At 41.6% G+C, this 18,728-nt stretch overlaps 1 protein-coding gene across 4 annotated transcripts in view; it reads right to left on the bottom strand.

Annotated features, from left to right (window-relative positions):
• Window positions 1-16,107: 16,107 nt before the first annotated feature.
• TUSC3 (tumor suppressor candidate 3) overlaps window positions 16,108-18,728 on the bottom strand; it is a 312,072-nt gene continuing 309,451 nt past the window's right edge. For 2 of the 4 annotated variants that reach the window (XM_054030985.1, XM_054030986.1), the window contains one exon: window positions 16,108-16,713. In XM_054030985.1, the coding sequence (XP_053886960.1) occupies window positions 16,702-16,713 (12 nt within the window). In that variant the 3' untranslated portion in view covers window positions 16,108-16,701. Of the gene's footprint in view, window positions 16,714-17,110; window positions 17,177-18,728 lie in introns of all 4 variants that reach the window. The other 2 variants (XM_054030984.1, XR_008445222.1) reach the window with 2 other exon arrangements.

The following is an 18,728-nucleotide window of genomic DNA, read 5'->3' as shown; positions in this document are numbered from 1 at the left end:
TCTAACTAATCCACATTTGCATGAATGACATACCAGCACAATTTAAAACTTCCACATTGTCATCTTGTCTTTCCATCTTATTCAAAGAATGTTATGCAAGTATCTGATATGAAAGCCCTTTAGTCTTTTAGTATGTTTGGCATAGGTCATCCATGTTTCTGAGTCATATAGAAGAGTGGATAAAACACAAGACTCATAAAGATGGGTTTTCACTTTAGTTGACAATTTGTTTTTGTTCCAGGCTCTGTCTTGCAAAAGACCAAAGTTCCTGGCAGCTTTGCCAATTCTACTAGTGAGTTTAGCATCAAGATCTACATTGCTAGTAACAGTAGAGCCAAGGTAGCAAAATTGGTCAACAGCATCCAGAAGAATACCAACTAATGTGATATCTGGAACTGGTTCTAAAAGCCTTGGTGCATAGTAACAGTCTTCTTCGAGCTTATTGCTAGCCCAAAGATTTTGCATGAATCAGAGAATTTGGTAATAAGATGTTGTAGGGCATCATCATCCTGCTTTAGATTGCTACCAGTCAGTGGGAAATCCCACAGTGGGGGCCATTGTTATGAGAACATGCAGGGCCATTAATCATCTCTTGCTACTCAGTACTGTGACTCTCTGCAAACTCCAGAGATAGTGGATGGACTTGCAGCAATCGGGTTCCCAAACTGTGGTGGAGCAAAAGACAGAACACAGCCACATGTCTTGATTTTAGCACCAGCCCACCTTGCCACAGAGTACATCAACAGAAAGGGCTAGTTTTCTGTGGTTATGCACGTGCGGGTGGATTATCACAAACACTTCACTGCTATCAATGTGGGCTTGCCAGGGAACATGTATGATGCTCACATCTTTAAGAACAGGACTGTTCAGAAAGCTCCAAGTCAGGGCATTCTTTCCTGACTAGTGGTTACCATTGGTGTTATTGAAATGCTAATAGTGATTCTGGGGGACCTAGCCTACCTCTTGCTCTGCTGGCTCATGAAGCCATACACTGGCTACCTTGACAGTGCCCAGGAGAGATTCATCTAGCAGCTCAGCAGACACAGAATGACAGTTGAATACATTTTTTGGCAGATTTAAAGAATGCTGGCTGTGTTTATTCCCAAGATTGGATCTCGGTGAGAAAAATATCCCAATAGTTACAGCTGCCTGTTGAGTCCTGCATAACATCTGTGAGGCAAAAGGGGAAAAGCTGCCACAGGGTGGAGGGCAGAGGTGGATTGGCTATCAGCTGACTTTGAACAGCCAGACACAAAGGACATTACAAGAGCTCAGTGCGGAGCTATGCAGTTGAGGGAGGCTTTGAAAGAGCACTTTAATGATCAGCCACATTAATGTACTGTTCTGAACTGCTGTTGTCTGGAAGGTTTGGGGGCTGTTAGAAATTGTGTAGTGCTTGCTGTATATTTATAAATATTTTACAGCATCTTTTACTGAAGGTATGAATTATGCAGTCTTGGCTGCACATTTATAAATATTAGACTGTTTTACTAAAGCTATAAATTATGTGGCACTTGCTTTACATTTATACACATGTGAATTCTGTGGTGCTGTACATTTACAAATACTGAGTGCTTTTGTTTACCGTTATGCATTTTGCAATGACTGATGCACTAATAAAGAATTTTATTTTAAAAAAATAGAAGTTGACTGAGTGGCAAAAACAGCACAGAGAAACCATTTGGGGGGGGGGGGGGAGGCACTCCAATACAGATTTTCAACATAAATTAATGGGACAAAACTTTAAAATTGGAAAAGCAGCAATCTTTTCTGATCTCCTTCGGTGCACAAATGTAGTATGTTTTGGCTACACATACACTAACTTGTAAGAGCCACGATTGCTATATGTGAAGATGTGATTTTCCTGGCTGTCCCCAGGCCAGGAGTAGTAGGGGGCAAGATGCAGCCCATGATGCCATGGGCTGTTAGGGAACGTAGGGAGAGCTCTCCAAAGACTGTCAAGTCTGTGATTGTTTGATTTGTAGGTCATTCAGAGTCTGTAGCATTTATGTTGGTTGCCTGAGAAGCCCCATTATGTCCTGGTGCATCTCCCTCTCTTTTTCCTGCTGGGTTTCCTGGGCCTCTCTCCTGTTTGCTCGGTATTTCTCCATGCCCCCAGCCATAGTGTTCCTTTAGACCTTTTCTTCATGGTCGAGTGCAGCACTGGCTTACAGGATCCCACTGCACATTCCTTAATCCTCTTCTTTCTCCTCCCCCATCGGGGTCAGGCATTCTGTGGGAGTGGAGGAATCACAGCTCAGGGCTGCCAAGGCAGCAATTCTTGATATAAAAAGACAGATGTATAATTGGATTTACAATCACAACAGATAGGGAAAGACAAGTTTCAAAGCGCCCTCCCCTTATTCCCATACAAACTTTTAGTAAGACATGCTTAGTGGCACTTCAGCTTTGGCATGCCTTTGCACAGCACTTCTCTCCAGCCCCAGGGTGAGCATAGTCCACCAGAGTTGAAGAAGAGAAAGGAATTTTTGTTTCATGAAACAATAAAATGTTGGTCCCTAATCTATGGGTATGAGTATAGGGTAGTGGCACTGGATATTGGCACAATTTTCCACTGGAGGTGGTGATTTTAGCTGATAGCTTACTCCTGGTAGCAAAGGCCCAGGGAGCATAGCTGCTCCTGGCATCCTGAAGCTGGCTGGGCCCCTATGTTTCTAGCCAGTTTACTGCAGTATTGCCTGCTGAAGTCATTGCAGAGTCGTGTGGGGAATTGTCTTACTGTGGAGGAAACACTAAGGCAGTCCATGGAATGATGTGCCTCAAAGAAGCGCCCTGGCACCCCCATATTCATATGATGATGATATGTTTTGTACAAAGTATGCCTTGTGAGGTATCATTTTAAAAGTCTTCATCTGTTGGACATTAATATCCTGTTGGATGGTATATGCTATCATTGTATGTGGCATTATGAAGTTTTGCTATGTGTGTGTTACTGAAATATGTTGTGAGGTTGGGAACCCCCACAACAAGCCTTTCAGATACAACAAGAGAAGCCAGACAGAGTTGATGGCCCATTAAGGAGAATCCACACTCCCAAGGACTATCACAGGATCTGTGTACAATGAAGACTTCTCAGAGGGAGCACAGACAATGGGCACTGCTCGACTCATGTCATAGCAAAAGTTCTTTCCAGCAAGCTGGAAAAATCTATAAAAGAGGGGAAGTGACATAATCACTTGGCCTCACTCCCCCCACAACTCAACACCTGGAACATGTCTGGAGGACAAAGTCTTTGAATGGGGGAGATAGTCCCAGGCTGGAAAGGAGAATCCCAGCCTGTATATTGAGGAACGATACCATCAGGGCGAGACACTGCTAGATTCAAATCCAGTCTAATTTATAGAACTCAGATTGTGATTTTACTTTTATTTCTTAGGTAACCAATTTTGATCTGTACGCTTATTACTTATAATCACTTAAAATCTACCTTTCTGTACTTAATAAATCTGGTTTCTATTCTACCTAAAACAGTGTGTTTTGCTTGAAGCACTTGCGGAAATCTGTTCAGTGTGCAAAAGTTGGTGCATGTCCTCTCCACATTGAAGGAGGGGCGGACTGGGTAATAAACTTACAATGGTCAGGCTTCTGACCAGGGCAAAATGACACAGCTCTGGGTGTGACAGGTTTGACCCCCCTTTCTGGGGTGCCACCAGATGTGCTGGGGTCCCACTGAGCCTGCCTGTCCTACCAACCTGGGTCCCCCACCCCACTCCGTGCTGCTGTGTCAAGCTCTCAAGCGCCCTTCCAGCACACACATATGTAGGGACACACCCAGCTGTAGAATCACAGAGTCTGCGATTAGCTCTCTGTGGGAGGGCTCAGCTAGGGGAATGCCCAGCTCTCCTGTGCACACACCCTCTGGAGTGCAAATCCAAAATTATATTGTCTTGCACTGTATAGAGATATCTGTACCACGAAAGCTCATAAAAATTGCCCCCTCCCTCACCGTGGAGAGAGATATGCATAGGTTCCCCCCCTCACCCCGATATGAATTGCACAAACTGGGTTTGGAAATAAACAAAAAATAAGTTTATTAACTACAACAGGTAAATTTTAAGTGATTATAAGAGATAGTGATTATAAATGATAACAGCACAAAGCAGATTACTGAGCAAAAAAACCCCAAACCATGCAACTTAAGCTTAATTCACTAAAGAAGCAGGTTACAAATAGTAATTTCTCGATCTAAATGTTGTTTTAGGCAGGTTGCAAAGTTTCTGCAGCTTAGAGTTCCAGTTATTTCTCTTCACAGGCTAGATCCCTGTCTCAGCCCAGACTCACCCCTTGTCTTTCCCCAGCTTAGTTCCTTTGTTTCTTTAGGTGCTTTCAGCAATCTTCATTCTTGGACAGGAAGGCAATGGAGAAGAGCCCTGGTTGACTCACTTCCCAGCCTTAAATAGGATTTACATAAGGAGGGAATCCCTTGTTTCCAGTGGAAAAATACCAGCAGTGTCCAAGGTGGTACTCTGTACCAGGTGACATTATCACATGATTTTGCAGTGTTAAAGCCACCGTGAAACAAGGTTTATTTGTCAAGTATTAGAGGGGGTAGCCGTGTTAGTCTGTATCCACAAAAACAACGAGAAGTCCAGTGTCACCTTAAAGACTAACAGATTTATTCGGCCATAAGCTTTTGTGGGTAAAAAAACCCACTTCTTCAGATGCATGGAGTGAAAATTACAAATACAGGCATAGATATATTGGCACATGGAGAAGAGGGAGTTACCTTACAAGTGGAGAACCAGTAATAACAAGGCCAATTCACTCAGGGTGGATGTGATACTTGTGCCTTGTTAACTTGAGTATGGGTCAGGCATCATCTTTAAACCTAAAAAAAAAATGTATGCTCACACTTACTCAAGGTTTCTTCCACTTCATCAGGCTTGTTCATGCTCCACTGATAGGACTGGCTAGACTATGGCAGAGTCCGAAGAAGCCCTGGCTCATGGCATAGCTGCCCCCCCTCCCTGTGTCCCATTCTCTTCACAGCAGAGGTCTGTGTCAGGCTCCTCTAAGGTATTCATGCTGGGATGCAGGGTGCTGGTGGGGTCTCCAATAAGTATGGCATGCAGCTTATTGTAAAAGTGGCAGGTCTGTATCTCAGCATCAGATCAATTGTTGGTCCCTCTAGCCTTATGATATATCTGCTGCAGTTCCTTCACTTGCACGCGACAGTGCTGCTGATCCTGGTCATACTCTTGCCTGCATTGCATTTGCAATCTTTTCTTAAATGTCCATATTTCTATGGCTGATCTGTAGTTGTGCCTACACAGCCTCTTCTCCCACAGGCCCAGGAGATCCAATACTATCTATATACTCCAGGCAGGAGCATGTCTAGTGCATGGAGCTGGCATGGCTGGCTGGGCAGTTGCACACAAGGAAGAGTATTACATGTGCTCAACAAGGTGGGCAATCAGAAAAAGACATTTCAAAAATACACAAGGTGTTTTAAAGAGGGCCGTGGCTTCCAGTCTCTGTGACCCCTGGGCAGTGGAGTTCACCACAGTGACCAGACAGGTCACTGTCACAGTGAATAGGCATTGTGGGACAGCTGCTGGTCACCCTACCTCCAGATGTCCCTATTTTATACGGTCAGTCCTGATTTTGGGGTCTTTTTCTTATATAGGCTCCTATTACTCCCGATCCCAATTTTTCACATTGCTATCTGGTCACCCTAGCTGGAGGACTGTTAGCGTTGACATAGGTCACACAAGTGTCTGCACTCACACTGAATCAACTTTAGCAGGTTGATCATGGCTCTCTGTGGTTTAGGGAGGCGGTTTTATTTAGTCGCTGTAATGGGGTACTTTGAGTGTAGACGCATGCACAAAAAGGTCAATGCAGCACTTATGTCAACATAACTTTGTAGTTTAGGCCAAGCCTCAGAGTATACCTAGACTCCCTGTTACTGATTTATCTCCCCCTGTGAGGCCCAACACCTGCAACAGCTCATAAAAGGGGTGGGGCTGATGTCAAAACAGGACACTTGTGTCGGAGTAAAGAACAACAGTATAAAACCAGAGTGATAACATGGTACCAACTTGAACTCAGTTTGAAAAGAAACCATTGCACACTACAGCTGAATGAACACTAAATCTAGACAGACAAACATGCTTAGCTGCGTAGGAATGTATGCAGCATGGAATACAACCTGGAGAATCTTAGCTGTAACTAAGTGCAGTACTATGTGAATAATGCTGCCTTTCAATCCTGGTGCACTTTTAAGTGCACAAAATTTTTCCCACACAATTTTGTTCAGAAGTTGAAGTGGAGCAGCTATGGGCAATTGCCCTGCAGCCATTTTGATATGCTGTAGTCTTCCTAGCATTGTTTTACAGAGACTGTATTTAGAAATGTTGCACTAACCTGGAATACATGTACCACAGATAGGCAGGCTAGCCGCTGGGGCGGGTACTCCTGAGATGGAGGTGCAGAGGCTATATACGGTAATGAGATTTAATTTTTTGTTCCCTTTCTTATGTGGATTTGCATTATGCATGTTGGGTCCTCTGCAAGGCAAATGGGCCCTGGGCCAGCCAACCCCTGTTCCAAGATATGCCCCTTTGAGGATAGGTGTTCCATGGAAAGATCAGCTGTCAAACTGGGAATGGGGAGCAGATGTTTTACTCTGATTATAATATAATTATTATATAATATATAATCATTATTATAATGCTCAGCAGGTAAAAAGACTGTGGAGATCAGTGGGAGGAGCTTAGAGTCTGGAGAGACTTGGAGGGAGACTCCCTGGAGCAGAACCTGAACCCTAGCAAGGATGAGCTAAAGAAACTGGTAGGATTACAGCACAGCCCCAGGAAGGAAGGCTGTGAAGACCTGTCCAAAAAGTAAAGAAGTTTGAGCCCAGGAAGGAGGGCAGCTAGTAGAGGGAGAGACCCTAGGAAGGAGAACCAGGACAGGTTGTGGCTATGGAGGACAGGGAGCCCCATTATTAAACAGGGCCAGGAACCCTAATGGAGCTTGCAGTGATGTCCTGCTGTTAAGGGGAAGAAGAAAGGACTAACTGGAGCTCAGGGGGACTGGAAGTTGAGCCTGCGAAGAGAAGGGCCAAAGGCTGTTGTATGCCTGACATCGGTCCAGAATGGAAATTTAGTGTTTTGTTTGGACCCCAAATACCCTCAAAGCAGTGGACTTTTGTAACTTCACCAGAGGGCCCAATTACCTCAGCAACCGAATTGCTCTGAAGGATGAGCATTGAAAAGCCAGGATTTTTGTGTGTGTGTATTTATGTGTGCACATATGCGTGTGTGTACATATACATAGGGGAGGGGAAAATTACTATAGACAGAGCTAACTCAGTAATATATTCTTAACTGTAGTCCCCAATAGATCTTTCAGGACTATCAACTCAAAGAAAAACAACCTTAACAATCTCTATAAATTTACCCACACCCAAGGCACCAAACCTGTATGCTTCTGGCATTCCTGATTTAACAATAAATAACAATAACCATGTCTTCTTGCCACTCACCCCCCCTCCCTCTGAAATTTTTGCCAGCATGTGTCACTGATGTATAATAACTCACCCTGAACTGTTCCATTCTCTTACTGCATGCCTTAAGGGAGGATCACATAATGGCAAAGAAAATGTGTCAACTGCTGTGACCACTAAGAGATCTAATCCAACAAACTCATTATGCCTTTTATAATGAAATACCATTGGCACAGGGTGTTATTCTGCATCTAAAAAAGGGGTAGCAGACAACTCTTGGGTTAGTTATGTGGCTATTTAACTACAATCATCACAGTGAAGAAAATGCAAGAAGCTGTTCTTCATCAGCTATTGCTAATGCTAAAGAAATCCTCCATTAGCTCTGGCAATTGTGAAAACATTCTCTGACAGGACTAAAAATGTTTTATCTCCCCCATTGAATGAAAATGGACTCAGACCCTTAACTGCAAATATATATTAACACTATACTTTGTAGAGCTTAGAGTACTGGCTAGTACTATAAACTGCCAACCATAAAGCTTTCCTGTGAGTAAATATCATGCAGTTTAGGACATGATTTTTTTTTTGAGACAAATGCTACAGGAAGGGGAACAAAAATGTTTATAGATAGATTACAGAATGCATATACTATAACCAGACTGAATTTTTGCAATTCCATTCAGCCCCTCTCTAGAGCAAGATCCCTAAAACAAAATCCTAACTTAAAGCTTTTCAGATTGTGAACTTCTGAGAATCTTCTTCATTACTAGCAGCAGCGAGTCCTGTGGCACCTTATAGACTAACAGATGTATTGGAGCATGAGCTTTCGTGGGTGAATACCCACTTCGTCAGATGCATGTAGTGGAAGTTTCCAGAGGCAGGTATAAATATGCAAGCAAGAGTGAGTCAGGCTAGAGATAACAAGGTTAGTTCAATCAGGGAGGATGAGGCCCTCTTCTAGCAGTTGAGGTGGGAACACCAAGGGAAGAGAAACTGTTTTTGTAGTTGGCTAGCCATTCACAGTCTTTGTTTAATCCTGAGCTGATGGTGTCAAATTTGCAGATGAACTGAAGCTCAGCAGTTTCTCTTTGAAGTCTGGTCCTGAAGTTTTTTTGCTGCAGGATGGCTACCTTTAAATCTGCTATTGTGTGTCCAGGAAGATTGAAGTGTTCTCTTACAGGTTTTTGTATATTGCCATTCCTAATATCTGATTTGTGTCCATTTATCCTTTTTTGTAGGGACTGTCCAGTTTGGCCAATGTACATAGCAATGCCCCTCTGCTATGTACATCGGCCAAACTGGACACAAATTTCAGGTGATCTGGGCAGCAGCACCTTGAGAACAGACAATATCTAGTAATTATTAAGGTTACTAACCAGAAGAAAACCCTCAAGTTTTATTTTTATACTATGTTATATAGTATACATATGCACATGCACACACATGTACACCCACTCACTTTATATATATATATATACACACACACACACACAAACACACATAAAAGTGGAAGAGAATAAGTGTAGTACAATCATTTTGAAAATATTAAAAACTATTTTAAATACATTTGCAGCAATGCACAAAGAAACAGGAGAAAGAGACTGTAATGACCCAACCTCCCTTTGAAATATTAACAACTTATTTTGAATTGTGCAAGTGACCAGTCAGGGGTAAAGTGAGGACATGGACTTAATTTTCAGCATAGGCAGCCCCAAACTAAAACCACTCTTTGAAGGCTTGTTTACCTGTGGATATTGGTTTTAGTTTATCTCATAATGATCAAGGAAGGCAAAAGACTGCGAGCTAATTAACTTTTTTCCTGTGGATAATAATTTGTCATATCTAATTCTTCCCAGGGAAACCACAATCACTTCTGAGCCTGTATAGATATCCTGCCATCCCACCCCACCCGATCCCATCCCTCTGAAAAATGGGAAGCTAAAAGGAGAATTACCTACATGCAATTCTTCTCTGAAGGTGTCAGTTGTAATAAATCACCCCTCTTGGGGCTGTGACCTTACTGTGATACTGGCAGGAACTCCCAGAGCTCACAATTTTAAATTTGTTGGCATAGCCTACAGCTGCCCCTGTTGCAGAACCATTGCAAACCCTACTGCTTCCAACTATCAGTTTCTTTGCTATAGAGAAAAACTATTTTCTTTAAGGTGGAAAACGTACATTGCTGAAAAAAAAACCAACCTCAGCTCTCAGTGAACTGGATGGGAAAGAGGTATAGTCTAATAAACTTTCATACTTAGAGATGAAGAATTACAGACAAGTCAGTTTATTTTCTCTAATCGGGCCAGTTTTGAAAGATCACCACTCATGGAGATTCAAAAACTACAGGAATGTCTTTATAAAAAAGGATGGGGAAAAACTATTCCAAAAGCCACAGACATACTGCAAGATAGAAACTTGGTATATTTTAAATTTTTGTGATGACAAAGGCCCTGATTCTGCAACTGACTCTGGACAGACATCTGCAACCATCTGGAACTCCCATGAAATCCATCTAAGCCAAATCTGAATTCTTAATAAAAGGCCAAGTCCCAGTAATAATGCTAGAAAAACTGTATATTAAATGCCATGTGGTTGTCCTGGAAATTTCTTTGGCAGGAATTATCTTGAAACAAACCTCTGTAGAAACCAATTTTCCTTGGAAATGCGTCTCATGAATGTGAAATTGCAGGCTTGCCAAAAGGAGGCAACAACAGAACCATTCACACATTTATGCACCGATGGCTGAATTTTTAAAGGAATTCAGGTAAGTAAAGATGCAGATAGGTACTTTTGAAAATCTCACAACTTGCCTATCTGCATCTTTAGGCACCTCAATACCTTTAAAAATCCAGCCATTAGTCTGCAAACACTTAAACATTTGCTTAAACTTTAAGCACTTGAGTAGCCCCATTGACTTCAAGATCAGCATGATCTATCTACGGCATGGCTTTCCAGCACACATGCTTAATCTGAGGCTTTTGACTGGAGCCTCAGGTATAAGAGCAACTAAAAAATCTCAGAACTCTTATGAACACTATGGTCATGGTGGCAGAGACTGTAGTCATTCCAGTTACGACAGTGGCATTTCATAAAATAGAACAGGAATAGAGTGATAGAGCTTTTCCAGATCGATTACTTTACCAAAAAGATTACTTTAGTCCCTCTCCTGTTATTTACTTAAAATGGATGATATAGAGTATTATTTTATCAGTTTAAAATAGGTGTATGTTTTTTCCATTGGCTAAGAGAAGCCCAAGATGGTAGCGGGAGTGTAGGTTATGAGCAAAATATCTTGTTATTCAATTTCTTATGGCAAGCAGGCAGGAGTCATAGTGGAAATAAGTAGGTTGTGGTATTCTTCCAACCTCCACCCACAAAGTAAACTCTACCCACAAGACATATGGCTCACAGTAGATTGTGCAGACATTTAAGACATTGTCAGACATACTCTCACTGCTTCCTTCCCCCTCATCTGTGTCCAAATACACCCATAGATTCCACTGGGCTCATGATGCTTGGCCTCCCATCAGTAAGACTTATACGTCCAACTATGTTTCTTTGGTCCCTTTTTGAGGGCCACGTGCCCTAATAAGCTGTATTAGTCATCTTCTGTTTGACTCGTCCTTGACCTGGGCATGGGATGGAGAAGAGTGTTGGCATCTCACAAGCTTATGCTCTTGGGCTGCCAAAATAAGCTGTCATTCACCATTGATTGTGCAGATTTACATAAAGTGATTCTCCTCCTCCTTTCCTGCATGCTTTGCTGAGCACTGAAATAAGTGTTGATGTTTAAAGTATTTATTATCACTAGGCTTCTGAATTAGCCTCCTCTGCAGCGAATAGAGTAGCTCACACCTCTCTGTTTACTGTTTCAAATTCTGCAGATCCAAACAGACATCACTGTATCATCCAGCCTCAAAAATGTGAGTCCAATGTATCTCAACAACCCTAACATCTAGGCCCAGATATTTCCATGCCTATACATGCCGACTACAGGTGATGTGCTCATCCAGTACATCAAATGCCCCGACCACAACTATGTGTGTGAAACCAGACAATCACTATATTTTCGAATGAACGCAAACAGAAAATTGATAAAAGACAAAAATACGCTATCAATCGTGGGTGAATGCTTTTCACAGAGCAATCATTCCATATCAGACTCTTAGTCCCTCTCCTCAAAGGAAACCTGCATAACAACTTCAAGACAGGAGCTTGGGAACTTAAATTAGTAACTTTGCTGGACATTAAAAATCATGGGCTTACTAGAGAAACTGGTTTTATAGTTCATTATAATGATTTGTAACACACCCTACTGCCTGCTAATCTTAGTTATCCCCTTCATTTAAAGTTGTCTCCCACAGCATGCGTGAAACGCTTATGTTTAAACTGTCCCACTTCGTATTTAGCTCAGACACTCTTGTTACCTCTTCCGGACCTTAAGAACAGCTCTGTAAAATTTAAAAGCTTGTATCTTCCTCCAACAAAAGTTGCTCTGATAACAGCTACTCCCTCACCTATCCTGTCTCTCAGATCGTTAAAGATATGTAAACATTGTTGTGCTGAGCATTGCGACAGTTAACTGTCTGAAGAGCCTAAATTTCATTTTCAAAGGGGATTTAGTCATTTAGGAGTCAAAATCTGATTGACAGTCAATTTGCAGTGTTATTTTACCTATGTTGGTCCCAGGATATTAGGTGGGTGAGATTATATCAATTATTAGACCAACTCCTGTTGGCTTTTGAGCTACACAGACTCTTCTTCAGGTCTTGAGAGTCAACAGAGTTTAGATTCCTAAGGGCTAGATTCACAGAGAAACTTAGGCATTGCAAGGCTGAGCATCACATCCAACTTTTAGGCACTTTGAAAGTCACTGGGATTCACAAAGCCTGAGTTTGGTGCCCAGCCTCCCTATACAATAAATGGGGAGAGACAGATGCCTCAGAATGGGATTCACAAAAGCCAGTATGCTAGGCTGCTCCCCACCAAAGCATGCCAATGGAAGATTTCAAGATGATGGGTTATTCTAAGCCCTGCCCTCTCTCACTGACATATGTGCCTAAGTCTGGGCTGAAGGGAGGTGTCTGCCTTCACTTGGGATTCTCAGCTGGAAATCCTTTATTGAGATTAGACACCTACGCTGCCTTTACAGGAATCTGGGTGAGGATGACCTCCCTCATAACTTGTAGCCCCATGGGTACAAGGGAACTCACCTGGGATGTAGCAGACCCCTGGTTGAACCCTCTGCCTGAGAAAGAATCATTGGGCCAGAGAAAGCACACTTATGAGAATGACTTGGTAGCCTGGTGGTTAGAGCACTCCGCTGAGATGTAGGAGACCCAGGAGCCTTTCTTCCTGTTCCAATGACTTTTTAAAATTATTTAGCCACAGAGGAACAGCTTCAACAGAGAGATAAGGGAGCCCCACATCAGAATATCCCATAGCCAAGTGGCTACTGCACTTCCCTGAGAGATGGAGATACCTGTTCAAATCCCTTCTTTCCAGGTGGAGGGGGCACTTGAACTGGGATGTTGCTCCCGTCCCAACTGAGTACCCTAATCACTAGGCTAAAAAGGGGTCATCCTCCCCACAGCCATTTTGTGTAAGCTCCCCTATAGGGGCCCAATCCAATGGGTGAGTGCTGAGCATGCTTACCAGATCAGGTCTCCTGAGTTAGGGGAGGAACACCTATCTTCCACCAGTTTGTGCACTGCTCTGGGGCTTAGGCTTCCAGACACCTGGTGTGGGTTGCAGTGCACATGTCCACAGGCAGAAGCCCAGGTACCTGGGGAATTTGAGTACAAAGGTTTTGGCATTGAAAGAGTTTAGGCATCTGCAGTACTCGGCAGCAGTTCAGTAGGGGGTTTGTGATTCCCAGTGGGGCCTGATTCCACAATGTAGGTGCCTAAAGTGACATCTAGGGGCCTAATTTCTTTTGTGAATCCAGCCCAAAGTGCCTATTCCACTTTTGAAAAAGAGATTTAGGCTCCTAAATCAATTCAGCATTGCAGTACTGAGCACAACAATGACTAAATAGCTTTAAAAATCTGGGTCCTAGAAACTAAAATGGCGTTTTGTTTTGAATGAAAGGGTAGTTTCCATAGAATAAGAAGCCAGCATTTCAAGAGGTGCAGGAATGCTATACTGGCTACAAGCAAGTATGCTCTCTAGGTAAAGGAAGGAGATCTGCTGGAGTATGCATACTACAAACTTGTCCAGTCTATGTTCTTATCAATTATGCTACAGAATACAAAGCTCACCAGTCTTTTACCTTAGGACAGGAAATCATTTCCAGTGTTTTTAGGTTTCTTTTAGAATCAGGGCACAGGGGAAACAAACAACACTCAGTGCTGAAAGAAGCCATCTTAAATCATTTGAATGGGCATCGGAGTGGCTGATTTATAGCCTTATATAGTACCACATGGTGGCAGCTATTAAGCATTACAGTCACCTATTGTAGTGGATAGAGAAAGTCAAATGTTACTTGAATATTTTTTTTCAGTTATGCTTTCTCATCTTGTCTCTTTACAGGTGAATGACATCCTGCTTATTTCCAGAGTAAGTTAAGTGAGTATATTATTTTAACAGTTTGACAACAACAAAAAAAGGAAGAAAAGATGAGTGGGGAGGGGACTCATGAGACATAACAGAGAAACACAGATAGGGCCGATTGGCTAAAATGAAAGGAAAGTAGCCCCAGAACTCAAAGTTGGTTTCTAGTGCCAAGGCCAAAAGGTATAGACTACAATTTAGCAAGGGTGAAGTCAGCTAAGCAAAAATTAGGTTCTCGTGCAGGTATAACTCAGTAGCAGTATCTGCAAATGGCAATTTGATGGAAATTTTTAAAAGGAATTTAAGAAAAAGTGCAATATTTTGTTATAGAACAGTATGCTGTTTGGCATCTGACTTTTCTCTCCGCATCTCACATTTCCCATGCTACAGACTTAGAAGGACAGGTCTATTTCATATTGGGGCATAGAACCGGCATGATAGTGTAGGGAAAATATTGCTTGATTAGGGAAGAATTCTAACACAAACTTTGGAAGGAATTTAGGATGTATCTCTAGCACCACCTTAATCTTAAAAAGGTAGGCCATGATTCTCCACTGCCTTGCACCTTGTGGTGCAATCATTTACACTTGGCCTGAGTGGGTGTAAAAAACCCCTCTACATTCTGATTTGGTAGTCTCTTTATACTCGCTTTACATTTTCTAAAGGGGTTTTAAAGTTGCATCAATGTAACTTACACCCACTTTAAGACCCAGAGCAGCATAAGGGATCTTCATGTAAATGAGGCTCAGAGAAACTGAATACAACAGTACTGCTCATATGTGTAATATTAAAGCATGTGTATGAGTATTTGCAGGATTAAGGCCTAAAATATCTAGATGGCACTCCACTGATGGCACAAGCAGAGCTTCTGATCCCTTCCCAGGTGCTGTTTTATTATCTGTACAGGGGTGAAGATGCACTTCCATCCTTTGTAAACAAGCTACAATGGTCTGCAAGTATTTTGTAAAGATATGAATCAGATAGCAGCTATAAAGGTGACATTTGACATTATCAGTTCTGTACCTGTGTCAGAAGACAGATACTAGGATGTGGGTATACATCCCAATCAACAGATTTGTTTAAGGTCCACAGCACATTCCTCAAGAACAGGGATTCTCAACGTGGGGAGTAGGAGTGTGAACAGGTATCACAGGGTTGTGACCCCCCCCCACAACCATTCCCACATTGCTAAAGGGGAGGAGAGGCCTGGTTATATGGGAAGAGAGTTTCCATACGGGAAAGGTTGAACATCACTGCGCCAGAACACAGGATGATTGTTACTAGAGACACAGTTTAAACTTTCATAAGATAGAAAGTAAGATCTCCAAACTCTAGGAGGAACTTTCTTCATTTTAAGACATCAAGATAGACCTAGAATAAAAATCTTCCCTCTTTCATATTGTGGGATTAATTTGACAGCTTTCTATGGCAAGAAAATTTGAAAGTCCTGCAACATCTTTTCCTCAACGTTGTTGATCTAGAAAGCATTATCACTAACTAGGACATCTCTATTGATCAAAATCTGGAGCCTTACTTTACAGTGCTCAGGACCCATATGACTGAGGTGACCAGGGACCATTGTCTATCACCTTCAGGGAGATCCTCTGAGACAGAAACTGACTGACAGGCTATTTGCTCTGGAGCCTCATAGATTATGGCTGTAACATTTGGAGATTTAGGGCCTTTTGTTTCTGTCACATGGCAGAGGACCTTGAGTGTAGTGAGTACTGAGATTTAATTTAATAATGGAGATATCCCATCTCCTAGAACTGGAAGGGACCTTCAAAGGTCATCGAGTCCAGCCCCCTGCCTTCACTAGCAGGACCAAGTACTTATTTTGCCCCAGATCCCCAAGTGGCTCCCTCAAGGATTGAACTTACAACCCTGGGTTTAGCAGACCAACGCTCAAACCACTGAGCTATCCCTCCCCCAATGGTTTGATCCTTCAATCTGAACTGAATAGGTGTACAATCACTCTTAACTTTTTGGTCAAAATCCTTGCTGTTCTTGAGTAAACCAATTCCAGGAAACGTATCTATTAGAAATTTCAATGCATGAGGAAAAAAAAAAAGAAGCCTACACAATTTAGAAACTTGTTCAACATTTATTTTCTTTATTGTCCAAGTGGTATTAATAAATTATAATATGCTCTATGTGATCAAATAACAGTTTTAACTTTATGTATGGTTTCTCCAATAGCAGGGTTTTTTTTTGTTTGTTTTTTGTTGGTGGGGTGGGGGGTTTCTAAAGTACATCTCAAGACAACTTTATAACACTTTACCAAAAAAGACTTCAGTCATATCCTTTTGGTTTTTTAATACCTGTCAACAAGGTGGCAATACAACCACAAGACACATTATAATTAATGTTCTTTAAATTTTGCACCACTAAATATACTGTATCCACAACAGTTTGCCACATTTTCCATTAAGATATTTAACATTTAATATATAGGTTCCTATAATTTAAATGAAGCATTCTTTATGTAAGGTATAAAAAAAAATATTTTCTCTACAAGTATACTGTAACTTATCACACAAAAAAATAAAATAAAAAAAATACACAGATGAACCAACACAGGAATCTTGAATAAATGTAATATAGGTGAGCAGATAATATCAGTAATTGCTTATCTTCATAGTAAACATTAGCCTTATGTGTATCCCACTTGAATTCATTTAATTAAGAAGCTGAAAAGGAAAGGAAAATATGATTAAATGCTGAAAAATGCTTAGGAAACGTGGCATCACAAAACTAGTTTAGAAGAATCAACAAGGACTTTAAAACTTAAATTCATTAAATCATTCAGTATTTGTAGGACACAATCTTTTAAAAAAATGTATATGACAAATTCAGTAATTAACAAAGTAAGCATGAAGTAAGTTATCAAAAACAAAAACCTGAATGACTGAATAAACGTAAAGATTATCCCATTACAAATATTTTAAAATGCAAAATTTACTATACGCACATATTTTCTTCCATTAAGTTAGGCTTTTGGTCTTAATATTCAAAGACATAAGCAAGTACTGCCACTCTCCTGTGGTACTGAAACACTTGTATTCCAAAGATTTGTTTATAACCAACCTTCTCCACAGCTCAAGTGACCCAAGTGTGTGCACAGCATACAAGAGTTGGCAAGAGTCAGTGCGTCTGCAGATTTTTAAAAAAAATCTATTTACTAAAATGTGTTGAAGCTCAGATGAAATTACTTCACTCAGTATTTATTACTGTCTCAACTTCTTTGGAAAGAAAATTTCAAATATACTGATCATACATATAATATTTTTCAAAAAACTTTACAGAGAAGATATGATCCACTATCCCCATTTTACAGATGGAGGAACTGAGACACAGAGAGGGGAAGGGCTAAATCCACAAAGGGACTTGGGCACTTGACACTTTAGGCACCTGAGTCCAACATTTAGGTGTCATTCTGCTTCTCAAAACACTCACTCAGCTGCTCCCTAAAGTCCCTATGTTTCTACCTGTGGTCATGAGCAAAACTGCCTAAGCACTGAAGCCACTGAGCTGCTTGGCACCCTATCTTACATCTTAGCACTGGCATGATTCATGAACTAGGTTTTCTCAGAGCACACCTAACCTGCACAAAAGGCAGCTGGGGCAAGCAGATCAATGATGGTGACCATCTTCATTGTACCCAATAGCTCAGTGGTTAGTGCATTCACCTGAGATGTGGGAGATCCATGTTTGAATCACCACTCTTTTGAGCAAGGACTTGATCACAGGTCTCCCTCCTCCCAAGAGAGTGCCCTAACCACCGTTCTATTGGCTATAATGGGCTGGGGGAGAGGGCAATCTCTCTCTCTCTCTATCTCTCCCCTCCCGTCCCCACACACACACTTTATGAGAAAGTCCTGACCTGGACTAGGTATCTAACTCCAAGATCAGGTTCATATCTTTGAATCCTGAGTAGACATAGGTGCCTCTCTCTGGCCTGGAGTTAGGCACCTAAGTACCTTTGAGGGGCAGGAGTTAGGCCATACCCTTCTCCTCAGCATTTCCTACTGACTAGTTTAGATGGCTCTTTGTTCAGCTTGCTGGCTTTTGTGAATCTCATTCTTAGGCACAAAATTCTCCCTATGCATTGTCTATGCTTAACTCAAGATTGAGGATTCCATAGAGTGCCTAAAAGTTAGGTGTTGCAGTGACTAAATCCCTTCATGGATTGAACCAAAAGTGACTAGCTCAAGGTCACACACAGAAATAATAATGATAACCCAGAAATAGACTCCTTCCTGTTGGTCTGGTGACCTGTCCACAGGACTACAATATTTTAGAGGACAGCAGGGAAGGATTGCTATAGTTTCACTACAACATTCCTCTTTAGCTTCTTGTAAAATATTATTTCGCAACTTCTTACAGATAAGTTGAGTTCCCTGGCATACCTACTATGCAGATATTTGAGGGGAATAATCAGTTCTGTTTATGGCATTATTAATTATTACAAAATATCCATACAAACACCATAAAGGTTAAGGATATTTACAAATATAGTTCCCATCACAGAGTTTACAAGATACCAGACACATGGCAAAACAGATGCCAATTAGTCAGAAGCTGCAGTGTGAGGGGATTATTAAATCCCCATTTTGCTGAAAAGACAGCAAGATGACTTCATGAAGAGGTGGGGATTTAAAGGAGATACAGAATGCTCAGCTGAGAAGACACCACAACTGATCCA

Source organism: Malaclemys terrapin, chromosome 5, assembly GCF_027887155.1.
Source record: "Malaclemys terrapin pileata isolate rMalTer1 chromosome 5, rMalTer1.hap1, whole genome shotgun sequence".
Taxonomy (NCBI): Eukaryota; Metazoa; Chordata; order Testudines; family Emydidae; genus Malaclemys; species Malaclemys terrapin.
This window is presented reverse-complemented; position numbering and strand designations above follow the sequence as displayed.